This window comes from Balaenoptera musculus, chromosome 19 (assembly GCF_009873245.2).
Source record: "Balaenoptera musculus isolate JJ_BM4_2016_0621 chromosome 19, mBalMus1.pri.v3, whole genome shotgun sequence".
Taxonomy (NCBI): domain Eukaryota; kingdom Metazoa; phylum Chordata; class Mammalia; order Artiodactyla; family Balaenopteridae; genus Balaenoptera; species Balaenoptera musculus.
The window spans coordinates 54,107,732-54,122,038 of record NC_045803.1 but is presented as its reverse complement, the minus strand read 5'-3'; the positions used below and the strand labels follow the sequence as shown (position 1 = coordinate 54,122,038).

Sequence of the window (14,307 nt, the reverse complement as noted above, 5' to 3'; positions counted from 1 at the left end):
CAGTCCCTCTCACCATCAGCCCCTCAAGTGCACCTCCTAAAGAAAGCAAACCGAAACAGTGTAGTGAAAGACACTGGGGAAGTGCTTTCATTTACTCCATGCCAAGTATTTTCTTCTTAAAACTAATCTGAAAGAGTCCCCCTAAGGCAAAGCAAGTGTCAGTTCCCGCCCTGAGGGAGAATCGCAGTGCCGTCTGCTTACCTGTGATCAGCACCGCCTTTTGATCCGCAGGTAACAACTCTTGGCCAGAAAAGTAAGTATATACGAGGAAACATGACAGGGAGAAGAGGATCAAGCCCCAGAAGAGGGACAGCCTGAGCAGGCAAGCCCCTCCCCAGAGGCCCGCCAGGCAGACCACCTTTCTCCCCACCTGCCCTTGGCTCTTCTTGAGTTTGCAAAAAATTGTTCCTCCCAGCACTGCGGTGACAGTCAAGCAAAGCCATCCTGGCTCAGAGAAGAAAGTGCCCATTCTCAGAGACTCTCTGCTCCTTTCCGTGCTCAGGGCCAGTGAGTCAAGTGGGCAAAGACAGGCTGCAGGCAGCCTGGGTTATATGAACGGAGAGGCAAGAAGGGAGGGGGAGAAAACAGCCCCGGAACACGTTGAATGAGCATGAATTAAGCATACTCATACAGCCACATATTTCCTGGTGGGTAATTTAAACCAGTCTGCAGTTTAATATAAATACTAGAGCACTTCCTATTTGACTGCTCCCCGCATGCCCACTTCACACACAACACAGACGCATACTCACCCACAACAAACACGCATTTTTTTTTAAAGACCTCTGGAGAGATAACTAGTTGGGTAATAATTGACAGAATTCAATCTGTCTGAACAGTGAATAACAAAACCTCTAGCTCGCAGGAAGTCTCTTCTGCTTTAGGAGCCTGTGGTATGTCTGTCTGTGGAGCCCTTTTCCTGACTCAAGTGTGTGCGTGTGTGTGTGTGTGTGTGTGTGCATCACTGATTTTGCCCACATCTGCGGGACTCCTGCCATCCCCCACTAGAGTCAGGCTGAAGGGTTAGATGGAAAGAGAATATAGAAGTAGAGGAAGAGATTCTTGGCAGATGAGAACTGCTTTGGTCTCGCCAGAGGAAAGATAGGCCAGGGAGAGATAACACAATAATAACAATATAAATAATGGTCAATACCTATTGGTACTTATTTGCGCCGGGGGCCATGTTCAGCTGAGACCCTATTCTCTGCCAAGCTCTGCTCCAGGCACTGGCACTCAACAGTCAATATGTGCAGTCTCTTTGAACACTATGTCTCTATGAAGTAAGTTCTATTACTGTAGTGATTTTATGGGTGAGCACCCTGAGGCACAGAGAGGTTAAGAGACTTGCCCAAGATCACACAGAAGTGGAAACAAGCAGCCTTGTTTCAGAGCTTTATGCTCTAACCACTCTACGGCCTGCCTTAGGAAAAAAGCAAAAGACAGTACATTATGTACTAGCCTTTCTTCACTTTAGCCTCATTTGAACCATGAAATATTTCAAGGTGGATGTTATTATGCACATTTTACAGAGAGGAAAACTGAGGCTGGAAGAGGTTAAGTTACTTAAGTAAGAGTAGTGGGTCCAGACCCACACCCATGACTTGGCTGGATGCAGGATAGTTATGGCTCTCTGCTGGGGGCCTCAGCACTTTGTCAGTGGCTCCCATGCTGGGGCTGGGGCCAAACACCCATGTGGGTTTCCTGATGGTGCACACCCACAAAGGATGGAGCAAATCTCCTGGTGGCAGCCTACGTGGCTTTCCAGCTGCTCAGTCCTGGGGCTCCCAAGGAGAAGGCAAACCCTGCCGTGATGTAGAAGTCTAGGTAAGGATGCTTCTCGCCCTCTGATGGGAAGGTGGTATGCTATATTGAGAACATGAGCTTTATTTTTTATTTTTTTATTTTTATCTTTTAATTGAATATAGCTGATTTACAATGTTGTGTTAATTTCTGCTGTTCAGCAAAGTGATTTAGTTATACATACATATAGATACATTCTTTTTTAAATATTATTTTCCATTATGGTTTATCATAGGTTATTGAATACATTACTCTGTGCTCTACAGTAGGACCTGTTGTTTATCCATTCTATATATAATAGCTTACATCTGCTAACCCTAGCTTCCCACTCCATCCCTCCCCTAATCCTCTCCCCCTTGTCAACCACAAGTTTGTTCTCTATGTCCGTAAGTCAGTTTCACAGACATGTTCATTTGTGTCATATTTTAGATTCCACATATAAGTGATATCATATGGTATTTGTCTTTCTTTTTCTGACTTACTTCCATCTGATTGAGTTGAATTGGATCTCCTTTTCATCCACATCATTCTGTCTTAGAGCTTTCCTTGAGATCTTCCTTGCTTGGCCAATGTTCCATTTCTGGCAAACTTGCACTTAACTTTACAGGGGGAAGGAGCCAATTGGATCAACTCATTCTTATTAATGATGCCAATGAGTCAATGTGTTGCTTCCTTCTGCCAATAGAGGTGCCTTTTTGAAGGCGCCTTCTGAAGACAACATATCTTACCCAAAAGGGAGGATTTCTCAACCCCGGGAAGGGGGGGGAATGCTGAGAATCCTGGAATGTATACTTTCTTAGAGTCTATGGCTCTTGAGCTGAAACGGGAATTTGAAGAAGTAACGTCCCATCTGAAACAGGGATTCTCTCTGTAACATCCCCACCAAGTGGTCATCTTGTCTACTGCCCGTACGCCTCTCATAACAGGCACTGCAAAGCCTTTGAAGGTGACTTTCCAGTTCAGGACAGCTTGGAGTATTAGAAAGATCTCCTCTTGCGAAGTAAAAACTGACACTGCAGAAATACAAAGGATCATGAGAGATTACTACAAGTAACTATATGCCAATAAAATGGACAACCTGGAAGAAATGGACAAATTCTTAGAAAAGCACAACCTTCTGAGACTGAACCAGGAAGAAATAGAAAATATAAACAGACCAATCACAAGCACTGACATTGAGACTGTAATTAAAAATCTTCCAACAAACAAAAGCCCAGGACCAGATGGCTTCACAGGCAAATTCTATGAAACATTTAGAGAACAGCTAACACCTATCCTTCTCAAACTCTTCCAAAATATAGCAGAGGGAGGAACACTCCCAAACTCATTCTATGAGACCACCATCACCCTGATACCAAAACCAGACAAAGATGTCACAAAGAAAGAAAACTACAGGCCAATATCACTGATGAACATAGATGCAAAAATCCTCAACAAAATACTAGCAAACAGAATCCAACAGCACATTAAAAGGATCATACACCATGATCAAGTGGGGTTTATCCCAGGAATGCAAGGATTCTTCAGTATACACAAATCAATCAATGGGTTACACCATATTAACAAATTGAAGGAGAAAAACCATATGATCATCTCAATAGATGCAGAAAAAGCTTTTGACAAAATTCAACAACCATTTATAATAAAAACCCTCCAGAAAGTAGGCAGAGAGGGATCTTACCTCAACATAATAAAGGCCATATATGACAAACCTACAGCCAACATCATTCTCAGTGGTGAAAAACTGAAACCATTTCCTCTAAGATCAGGAACAAGACAAGGTTGCCCACTCTCACCACTATTATTCAACATAGTTTTGGAAGTTTTAACCACAGCAATCAGAGAAGAAAAAGAAATAAAAGGAATCCAAATTGGAAGAGAAGAAGTAAAGCTGTCACTGTTTGCAGATGACATGATACTATACATAGAGAATCCTAAAGATGCCACCAGAAAACTACTAGGGCTAATCAATGAATCTGGTAAAGTTGCAGGATACAAAATTAATGCACAGAAATCTCTTGCATTCCTATACACTAATGATGAAAAATCTGAAAGAGAAATTAAGGAAACACTCCCATTTACCACTGCAACAAAAAGAATAAAATACCTAGGAATAAACCTACCTAAGGAGACAAAAGACCTGTATGCAGAAAACTATAAGACACTGATGAAAGAAATTAAAGATGATACCAACAGATGGAGAGATATACCTTGTTCTTGGATTGGAAGAATCAACATTGTGAAAATGACTGTACTACACAAAGCAATCTACAGATTCAATGCAATCCCTATCAAACTGCCAGTGGCATTTTTCACAGAACTAGAACAAAAAATTTCAAAATTTGTGTGGAAATACAAAAGACCCCGAATAGCCAAAGCAATCTTGAGAAAGAAAAATGGAGCTGGAGGAATCAGGCTCCCTGACTTCAGACTATACTACAAAGCTACAGTAATCAAGACAGTATGGTACTGGTACAAAAACAGAAATATAGATCAATGGAATAGGATAGAAAGTCCAGAGATAAACCCACGCATATATGGTCACCTTATCTTTGATAAAGGAGGCAAGAATATACAATGGAGAAAAGACAGCCTCTTCAGTAAGTGGTGCTGGGAAAACTGGACAGCTACATATAAAAGAAAGAAATTAGAACACTACTTAACACCATACACAAAAAGAAACTCAAAATGGATTAAAGACCTAAATGTAAGGCCAGACACTATAAAACTCTTAGAGGAAAACATAGGCAGAACACTCTATGACATAAATCACAGCAAGATCCTTTTTGACCCACCTCCTAGAGAAATGGAAATAAAAACAAAAGTAAGCAAATGGTACCTAATGAAACTTAAAAGCTTTTGCACAGCAAAGGAAACCATAAACAAGACCAAAAGCCAACCCTCAGAATGAGAGAAAATATTTGCAAATGAAGCAACTGGCAAAGGATTAATGTCCAAAATTTACAAGCAGCTCATGCAGCTCAATATCAAAAAAACAAACAACCCAATCCAAAAATAGGTAGAAGACCTAAATAGACATTTCTCCAAAGAAGATATACAGATTGCCAACAAACACACAAAAGGATGCTCAACATCACTAATCATTAGAGAAATGCAAATCAAAACTACAATGAGGTATTACCTCACACCAGTCAGAATGGCCATCATCAAAAAATCTGCAAACAATAAATGCTGGAGAGGGTGTGGAGAAAAAGGAACCCTCTTGCACTGTTGGTGGGAATGTAAATTGATATAGCCACTATGGAGAACAGTATGGAGGTTCCTTAAAAAACTAAAAATAGAACTATCATATGCCCCAGCAATCCCACTACTGGACATATACCCTGAGAAAACCATAATTCAAAAGGAGTCATGTACCACAATGTTCATTGCAGCTCTGTTTACAATATCCAGGACATGGAAGCAACCTAAGGGTCCATCGACGGATGAATGGATAAAGAAGATGTGGCACATGTATACAATGGAATATTACTCAACCACCAAAAGAAACGAAATTGAATTATTTGTAGTGAGGTGGAGGGACCTAGAGACTGTCATACGGAGTGAAGTAAGTCAGAAAGAGAAAAATAAATACTGCATGCTAACACATATATATGGAACCTTAAAAAAAAAAAAAAGGTTCTGAGGAACCTAGGGGCAGGACAGGAATAAAGATGCAGACGTAAAGAATGGACTTGAGGACACGGGGAGGGGGAAGGGTAAGCTGGGACGAAGTGAAAGAGTGACATAGACTTATATATACTACCAAATGTAAAATAGATAGCTAGTGGGAAGCAGCCGCATAGCACAGGGAGATCAGTTCAGTGTTTTGTGACCACCTAGAAGGGTGGGATAGGGAGGGTGGGAGGGAGATGCAAGAGGGAGGGGATATGGGGATATATGTATATGTATAGCTGATTCACTTTGTTATAAAGCAGAAACTAACACACCATTGTAAAGCAATTATACTCCAATTAAGATGTAAAAAAAAAAGAAGATCTCCTCTAGACTGAGCTTGATCATGTCACTTGTCCTTCCTTTTCCACTTGGAGTCACACAGACCAATTTAGTCCCTGTTTCATTCAGATATTTGGAGACTACTATTGTGTCTTACCTTCTCCACGTGGATGGTCCTCAGTTCTCTCAATTGCCCCTTATATATAGTAGAATATGTTCAGATATTTGGAGACTACTATCGTGTCTTACCTTCTCCAGGTGGATGGTCCTCAGTTCTCTCAATTGCCCCTTATATATGGTAGAATATGTTTTATCTGGTGCTTAGTGCCTGAAGCAGCCATATTTTTAAGAGTTCAAACATTTAAAAATCATGTTGTTGCAATAAATGAAGAATATGTTGTTACGATGAATGTAGCACGGTGACAACGTGATTCACCAAGCAGAGAATGACCATGTGTTGATGTCACCATGACCCAAATGTCAAGATGTAGATGTGGTAGTACAAGTCATAACAGATCATCTCACGGACATCAAGGTGGTCTTACTGGTAGCACAAGTTTTGTTATGGTTTTCAAGCATTTGGATGATAACTAACATTTTAAGTGTTGAGGTGTAATTGTGCAAATATATAATATCTATTCTCTATTTCACATTGGGAGGCGGAAAAGACAACCAGATGGTGGTGTTGGATCGAGTCTTTTTTCTGTCAGTGAATTATGGTGAAGATGTCTAAATCATTAATTCCAAATAGGTCAGATCTCAATTTATTGTATAGGGTTTCAAGGATCCTTAGCAGCGTGGCTTTTCTTAGAATGGAATCCAAGTACTTACTTCTCCTCCGAAAGGTTAAGCCCAGAAGAGGTCACAATACTTTCAGTACAGTGCAAACAGCACAGAATAGAGCAAGATTATCACCTCCCCTATCCCTGAAGTTATATCTTTACTTATATGTCCAAAGACTCATTTGCTCTTTTAACAGTAGTGCCCTATGATTTACTTCCATTGTGTTTGCTATCAAGTTAAATTCCAATTTTTGTAGTTTTCTTGTCATTAAAATTACTTTGTTGTAAAATATAATGTGGAGAAACTATCCAAAATGTAAATGTAAGTAAATATCCATGAGTCCATACTGATATAGATAAATGATTGAAAAAGTAAATAAATGGAGAAAAGACAAATCTCCCATGCAGAAAATTTCCAAATAATTTATGTAGATATACCCACTCAAGGAGGTGAAACAGACCTCACACTTGAGTGTGGGCTGCACATAGTGACTTCCTTCCAAAATGCACAGCATGGAAACTGAGAAAGAGAGGAACCTGACATGGAGAAACCTGACAAACTCCATCTCAGCCAGGTGATCAAGGTCAACATGACCAGTGATAAGTCATGCAATGAAAATGGCACCATTATCATTGCAGGACATTCTACAAAACACCCGACCAGCACTCTTCAAAGCTGTCAAGGTCATCAAAAACAAGGAACTTCTGAGAAATGGTCACAGTCTAAGGAGCCTAACGACACATGATGAGTAAATGTAATGTGGCATCTTGGATGGGCTCCTGGAACAGAAACACAGCAAGGACATCAGGTAAAAAGTATGGGCTTTAGTTAATAATAATGTATCACTACTGGCTCATTAGTTGGGACAGATGCCCCACAGTAATGGAAGATGTTGACAGTAGGGGAAAGTGGGTGTGAGTATACAGAACTCCATACTATCTTCACAATGTTTCTATAAATCTAAAACTATTCTAAAATTAAAAGTTTACTTAAATATATAGTAATATATAAATATAAAACTATTAATAATTTTGTAATAAATATAATGGTACATATTATATACAATATATTATAATAAATGTTATTTATTTATATTATAATAAATCATAAATGTAGCGATAGGTATAAATATATCTAAGTAAGCTTTTTATCTTAGAATAAATTTACAGGAAATTATGAAGATAGTACAGAATTTTATTTATATATACATATACATGTATGGTACATATATATGCATACATAGTGATCTATTATATATTATATATAAATATAACAAGTATTATATAATATGTAGTTTTATGTATTTGAGATAATATATAATTTTACACATTTTATAATATATATATATATATTCCAACAAATGAAAATAAATTATAACACCTTCTTGGTCAAGAAGAACGTTTTCATGGGACTTCCCTGGTGGCACAGTGGTTAAGAATCCGCCTGCCATGCAGGGGACATGGGTTCGAGCCCTGGTCCAGGAAGATCCCACATGCCGCGGAGCAACAAAGCCCGTGTGCCACAACTACTGAGCCTGTGCTCTAGAGCCTGTGAGCCACAACTACTGAGCCCACGTGCCACAACTACTGAAGCCTGCACACCTAGAGCCCGTGCTCTGCAACAAGAGAAGCCACTGCAATGAGAAGCCCATGCACCGCAACAAAGAGTAGCCCCCGCTTGCCGCAACTAGAGGAAGCCCACGTGCAGCAACAAAGACCCAGTGCAGCAACGAAGACTCAATGCAGCCAATAAATAAATAAATAAATAAATTTATTTATTAAAAAAAAAAGAACATTGTCAGAAACTCCTAGAAACCCTTCTCATGCCCCCTCCCAATCACTGTTCTTTCTGTGTTTCTCAAAAGTAAGCACTATCCTAACTTTTAACACTATAATTTAGTTTTGCCTTTTTTTTAACTTTATATAAATGGAATTATATAGTAATTAATATTCAGCTTTATCATTCAACACTATGTGGGTTCATTCATACTGTGTGGGTGCTTAATTTTCACTGCAGAAAGTGGGGGTTGGCAAACTATAGCCTAAAGGATAAATCTGGCCTGTGTAAATGAAGTTTTATTGGAACACAGCCATGCTCATTCATTTACTTTTTCTGTGGCTGCTTTCCTGCTACAATGGCAAAGTTTAGTAGTTGAGAAAGAGCTCATAAGACCTGGAAAGCCTAAAATATTTACTATCTTGTTCTTTTTTTCTTAACATCTTTATTGGAGTATATTTGCTTTACAATGGTGTGTTTGTTTCTGCTGTATAACAAAGTGAATCAGCTATACATAAACATACATCCCCATATCTCCTCCCTCTTGTGTCTCCCTCCCACCCTCCCTATCCCACCCCTCTAAGTGGACACAAAGCACCGAGCTGATCTCCCTGTGCTATGCAGCTGCTTCCCACTAGCTATCTATTTTCCATTTGGTAGTGTATATATGTCCATGCCACTCTCTCACTTCCTCCCAGCTTATCCTTCCCCCTCCCCCTGTCCTCAAGTCCATTCTTTACATCTGCATCTTTATTCCTGTCCTGCCCCTAGGTCTTCAGAAACTTTTTTTTTTTTTTTTTAGATTCCATATATATGTGTTAGCATACAGTATTTGTTTTTCTCTTTCTGACTTACTTCACTCTGTATGACAGTCTCTAGGTCCCTCCACCTCACTACAAATAACTCAATTTTGGTTTTTTTATGTCTGAGTAATATTCCATTGTATATATGTGCCACATCTTCTTTATCCATTCATCTGTTGATGGACACTTAGGTTGCTTCCATGTCCTGGCTATTGTAAATAGAGCTGCAATGAACATTATCTTGTTCTTTATATAAACATTTTGCCAACCGTTGCTGTAGAGCGTTGCACTGCATAAGTATACCACTATTTACTTCTCCATTAATATTAATGGGGGATTGTTTTTCACTTTACTGGCTGTCATAAATAAAGCTGCTAGAAATGTCTCTTGAGGCACATGAGTATCCACTGCTGTTGAATATATTCAATGGAGTGGAATTGTGGGAGCCATAGGATATACATAAATTCAACTTTAGTGCCAGTTAACTTCAAAATGATTGCACCAATTCAAAGCAGAGTATGAGAGTTTCAATTGCTTTACCTTCTTTCCCCAAGTTTGCTACGATCAGGCTTCTTAATTTTAGCTGTTCTGACAGGTTTGTAGTAGGATCTAATTGAGATTTAAGTTTCATTTCTCTGATGACTAATAATTTTGAGCAACTTTTCATATGTTTATTGGCCATGTGGTATCTTCTTGGTGAAGTGCCTTATGAAGTTTCTTCTCCATTTTTCTAACTTCTTTAGATGGATGGTTTTTAAGCCTTTTTCTTCTTAAACTATACTCGTTTTAAAGCTATACAATATTTTCTAAGTATGTCTGAGCTGCATTCCCCATGTTCAGTATGTACTATTTTCATTATTATTCACTGAAAAATATTTTATAATTTCTGTTGGGATTTGTTCTTTGTTCCATGGGTTATTTAGAAGTGTATTTTGTAATTTCCAAACATATGGGTAATTTTAGTGATAATTCTATTGCATTTTCTAGATTAGTTTTACTCTGATCGAAAAACATACGTGATTGTAGTCCTTTGAAATATCTTGAGTCTTGCTCTATGGTCCATCATACAGCTGATTTCTGTAAATGTTCACATGTACTTAAAAAGAATGTATGGTTTATTGTTGGCTCCACTATTCCATGCATGTCAACTAGATGTTTTGCATTCCTTTAGTTTCTTTTTGTTTTAAAACTTTTGTGCTTTATTTATTTATTTTGGCTACACTTGGTCTTAGTTGCAGCAGTCGGGTTCTTCATTTCCGTCATGCGGACTCTTAGCTGCGGCACGCATGTGGGATCTAGTTCCCCGACCAGGGATCGAAACCGGGCCCCTGCATTGGGAGCGTAGAGTCTTACCCACTGGACCACCAGGGAAGTCCCCATCCCTTTAGTGTCAATTTTGCTATATTCTTACATTTCAGATATGTCTTTTCAAAGCACCACATGTTAGCGTACTTTAAAAAATTAATCCAGTATAATAATCTTTGTCTCTTAATCAAACAATTTAATTCATTTACCTTAAATGTGAGGGTTGATATATTTAGTTTAAACCCATCATTTTACTGTTTACCTTCTATTAGTCCCTTCTATTCTATATTACTTTTCTTCTCCTTTTTGACTTCTTTTGAATTAATTATTGTTTGTTAGTCCATCTTCCACCCTCTCCCCTCATTACATTGACAGTTACATACTTTTTATGATTCTTTTAATAGCTACTTATGAGGCTTATCAAACTCTAACATGACTTGGTATTTTGGCTCTCTATCTGCATAACACAGGACCTTTGAACACCTTAACACCATTCCACCCTTCCTGACTTAAATGCTGTTGTTGTCATAAATTTGTATTATCTAGATACATCAAATCCCATATGACATTACTATATTTGTTTTATACAATGTTCAGTTAATTTTCCCACAGAGTTGTTACCCTTTGTGGCTTCTCATTCCTTCCCACATCCCCACTCTTACTCCTGAGGTCATTTTTCTTTGGTATTTCCTTTAGTATGGGTGCTGGTGAGGAAATCTCTCAGTTTTTGTTTTTCTAAGAATGTCTTCACTTCACAATTTTGAAGAATATTTTCACTGGGTATAGAATTTCTAGTTGGCAGTTGTTTTCTTTCAGCATTTTGATGCGTCTGAGGAGATATGTTTTCTATTTTATCTGGCTCTATTGGATAAGCTCTCAGCAAAAGGGTTCATCCTAATTATCTTGTCTGCTGTTACCGGAAGTGAAGTTCCTGTGTCTTTTTTATACCTTCTGGTAATGCTCAGCTCTCCCTGTCCTTGTAAGATATATTATTTATATAAAAGTGGAAATCCTATTAAATTTTATGTAGTTAATATTGGGTCCACTGTTCTAGCCTGCTAGCAACATGTCATGGGAAAATCTATTTGTATTTTCCATAGCTTTATCTAAGTGTTGAAGCAAGACATTTAATAAAACATTAATTCATTCATCACATGTTTATAGAGTTGCTACTATGTGCCAGGTGCTGTTCTAGGTGCTGAGAATACATCAGTGAAAAAAAAATGACTTGGTTCATGCTCTCATAGAGTTTAAATTCTAGTCAGGGAGACAGACCAGTAAATAGCTAATTCAATATAGCTATGAGAGATGTACCACTGGAAAACAGTTTTTCAAGTTGATTTTAATCATCTGACATTTATTTATCTTGCCAACGGTGATATCAAAGGTGACCTTGTCAAATCCCTTGCTGAAATCCAAAGTCAGTATGTTTATTCATTCTACCAATCAGCAGAGTAATTCTAACCTGACATATTTATTTACTAGTCAGCCAAGTTAATTCCTGATAACTGTGGAGTCCTCTTCTAAGATTACCCAAACCATTCTTTCAATAAGACCCATGATGAGAATCTAATTTCTCCCTCTGGTCCATGATTTTCAGAAGACATTTTCTTTCTCTTTTTAAAAAAGACAAGAAGCTGGGAGTGTAGGGCTTTCAGAACTCAAAATAATTTCTCAGAGTAATTAATCAATACACAAAACAAAAAGATGTAAAATATTGTATCAGAAACAGTAAACATGGGGGGTGGTAAAAATGCGAGGTTGTTAAACTGAATTTGAACTTAAGAGATCAGCAAGTTAAAAATATATATATATATATTTACACACACATATATGTGTATGTGTGTATATATATATACACACAAATACACATACATACCTCACAGTAACCATAAACCAAAAATCTGTAATACACACACACACACAGAAAACAGAAAGGATTCCAAATATAACACTAAAAATAGTCATCAAATAACAAGGGAAGAGAACAAAAGAAGAAGAAAAGAACAAAAAAGAACTACAAAAACCCCAAAACAACAAACTGGCAATAAGTACATACCTATCAATAATTACTTTAAATAGACTAAATGCTCCAATCAAAAGACATAGAGTGGCTGAATGGATAGAAAAGCAAGACCCATATATATGATGTCTATAAGAGACTCGCTTCGGATCTGAAGACACACACAAACTGAAAGTGAGGGAATGGAAAAAGACATTCCATGTAAATGGAAATGAAAAAAAAGCTGGGGAAGCAATACTTATATCAGACAAAATAACTTTAAAACAAAGGTTGCAACAAGAGACAAAGAAGGACATCACATAATGATTAAGGGATCAATCCATGAAGAAGATATAACAATTGTAAATATATATACACAGCAATGTTCATTGCAGAATTATGTACAATTGCCAAGATATGGAAGCAACCCAAGTGCCCATCAATAGATGAATGGATAAAGAAGATGTGGTATATATAAACACACACACACACACACACACACACACACACACACACACACACACACAATGGAATATTACTCAGCCATAAAAAAGAATGAAATCTTGCCATTTGCAACAACATGGGTGGACCTGGAGGGTATTATGCTCAGTGAAATGTCAGACAGAGAAAGACAAATACTGTATGATTTCACTTATATGTGGAATGTAAAACAAAACAGAACAAATGAATAAACATAACAAAACAGAAACAGAGTCATAGATATAGAGAACAAACAGGGGGTTGCCAGATGGGAGGGAAGTGAGGGGAGGAAAGAAATAGGTGAAGGAGATTAAGAGGTACAAACTTTCAGTTGCAAAATAAATGAGTTATGGGTATGAAATAAGTGTGAGGAATATAGTCAATAACTATGTAATATCTTTGGGTGGTGACATACTGTAAATAGACTTATTGTGGTGATCATTTTGAAATGCATGGAAAGACCAAATCACTGTGTGTAACAGGAACGAACGTAGTGTTATGGGTCAATTATACTTCAAAAACAAAAAAGAAACTCATAGAAAAAGAGATCAGATTTGTGGTTACCAGAGGTGGGTTGTGGAGGGGAGGGCAAATTAGATGAAGGCAGTCAAAAGGTAAAAACTTCCAGTTACAAGATAAATAGTACTAGTACAACATAATAAATATAATTAACACTGTTGTGTATGTTATATGTGAAGATTGTTAAGAGACTAAGTCCTAAGAGTCCTCATCACACACAAAAAATTCTTTTCTATTTCTTTAATTTTTATCTATACAAGATGATGGATGTTCACTAAACTTATTGTGATAATCATTTCCTGAGGTATGTAAGTCAAATCATTATTTTTTATTGAAGTATAGTTGATTTACAATGTGTTAAATTCTGCTGTACAGCAAAGGGATTCAGTTATATATATATGTATACTCTTTTTTTATATTCTTTTCCATTATGGTTTATCATAGGATATTGAATATAGTTCTCTGTGCTGTACAGTAGGACCCTGTTGTTCATCCATTCTGTATATAAAAGCTCACATCTGCTCACTCCAACCTCCCACTCCATCCCTCCCCCAGCCCCCTCACCACAAGTCTGTTCTCTATGTCCATGAGTCTGCTTCTGTTTCATAGATAGGTTCATTTGTGTCATATTTTAGATTCCACATAGAAGTGATATCATATGGTATTTGTCTTTCTCTTTCTGTAAGTCAAATCATTATGCTGTGTACCTTAAACTTATATAGTGCTGTATGTCAATTATATCTCAATAAAACTGGAAGAAAAAATTTTAATCCATAACTATGCCCATTGCATCAAGGTTGTTTGTAGGTAAAATCCAAATCTGGATCTCAGCTTCATAGAGGAAGGTATCCTATCTTTAAATGTAGTAACATTTTATATTTT

General features: G+C 37.6%; 1 protein-coding gene across 1 annotated transcript in view; it reads right to left on the bottom strand.

The window, feature by feature from the left end:
- The window catches only part of HSD17B2 (hydroxysteroid 17-beta dehydrogenase 2), a 70,725-nt gene extending 70,055 nt beyond the window's left edge, over positions 1 to 670 (bottom strand). Inside the window, exon 1 of the mRNA XM_036834375.1 lies at positions 202 to 670. Coding sequence (XP_036690270.1) covers positions 202 to 469 — 268 coding nt within the window. The 5' untranslated portion in view covers positions 470 to 670. The remainder of the gene's footprint in view (positions 1 to 201) is intronic.
- Positions 671 to 14,307: the final 13,637 nt, after the last annotated feature.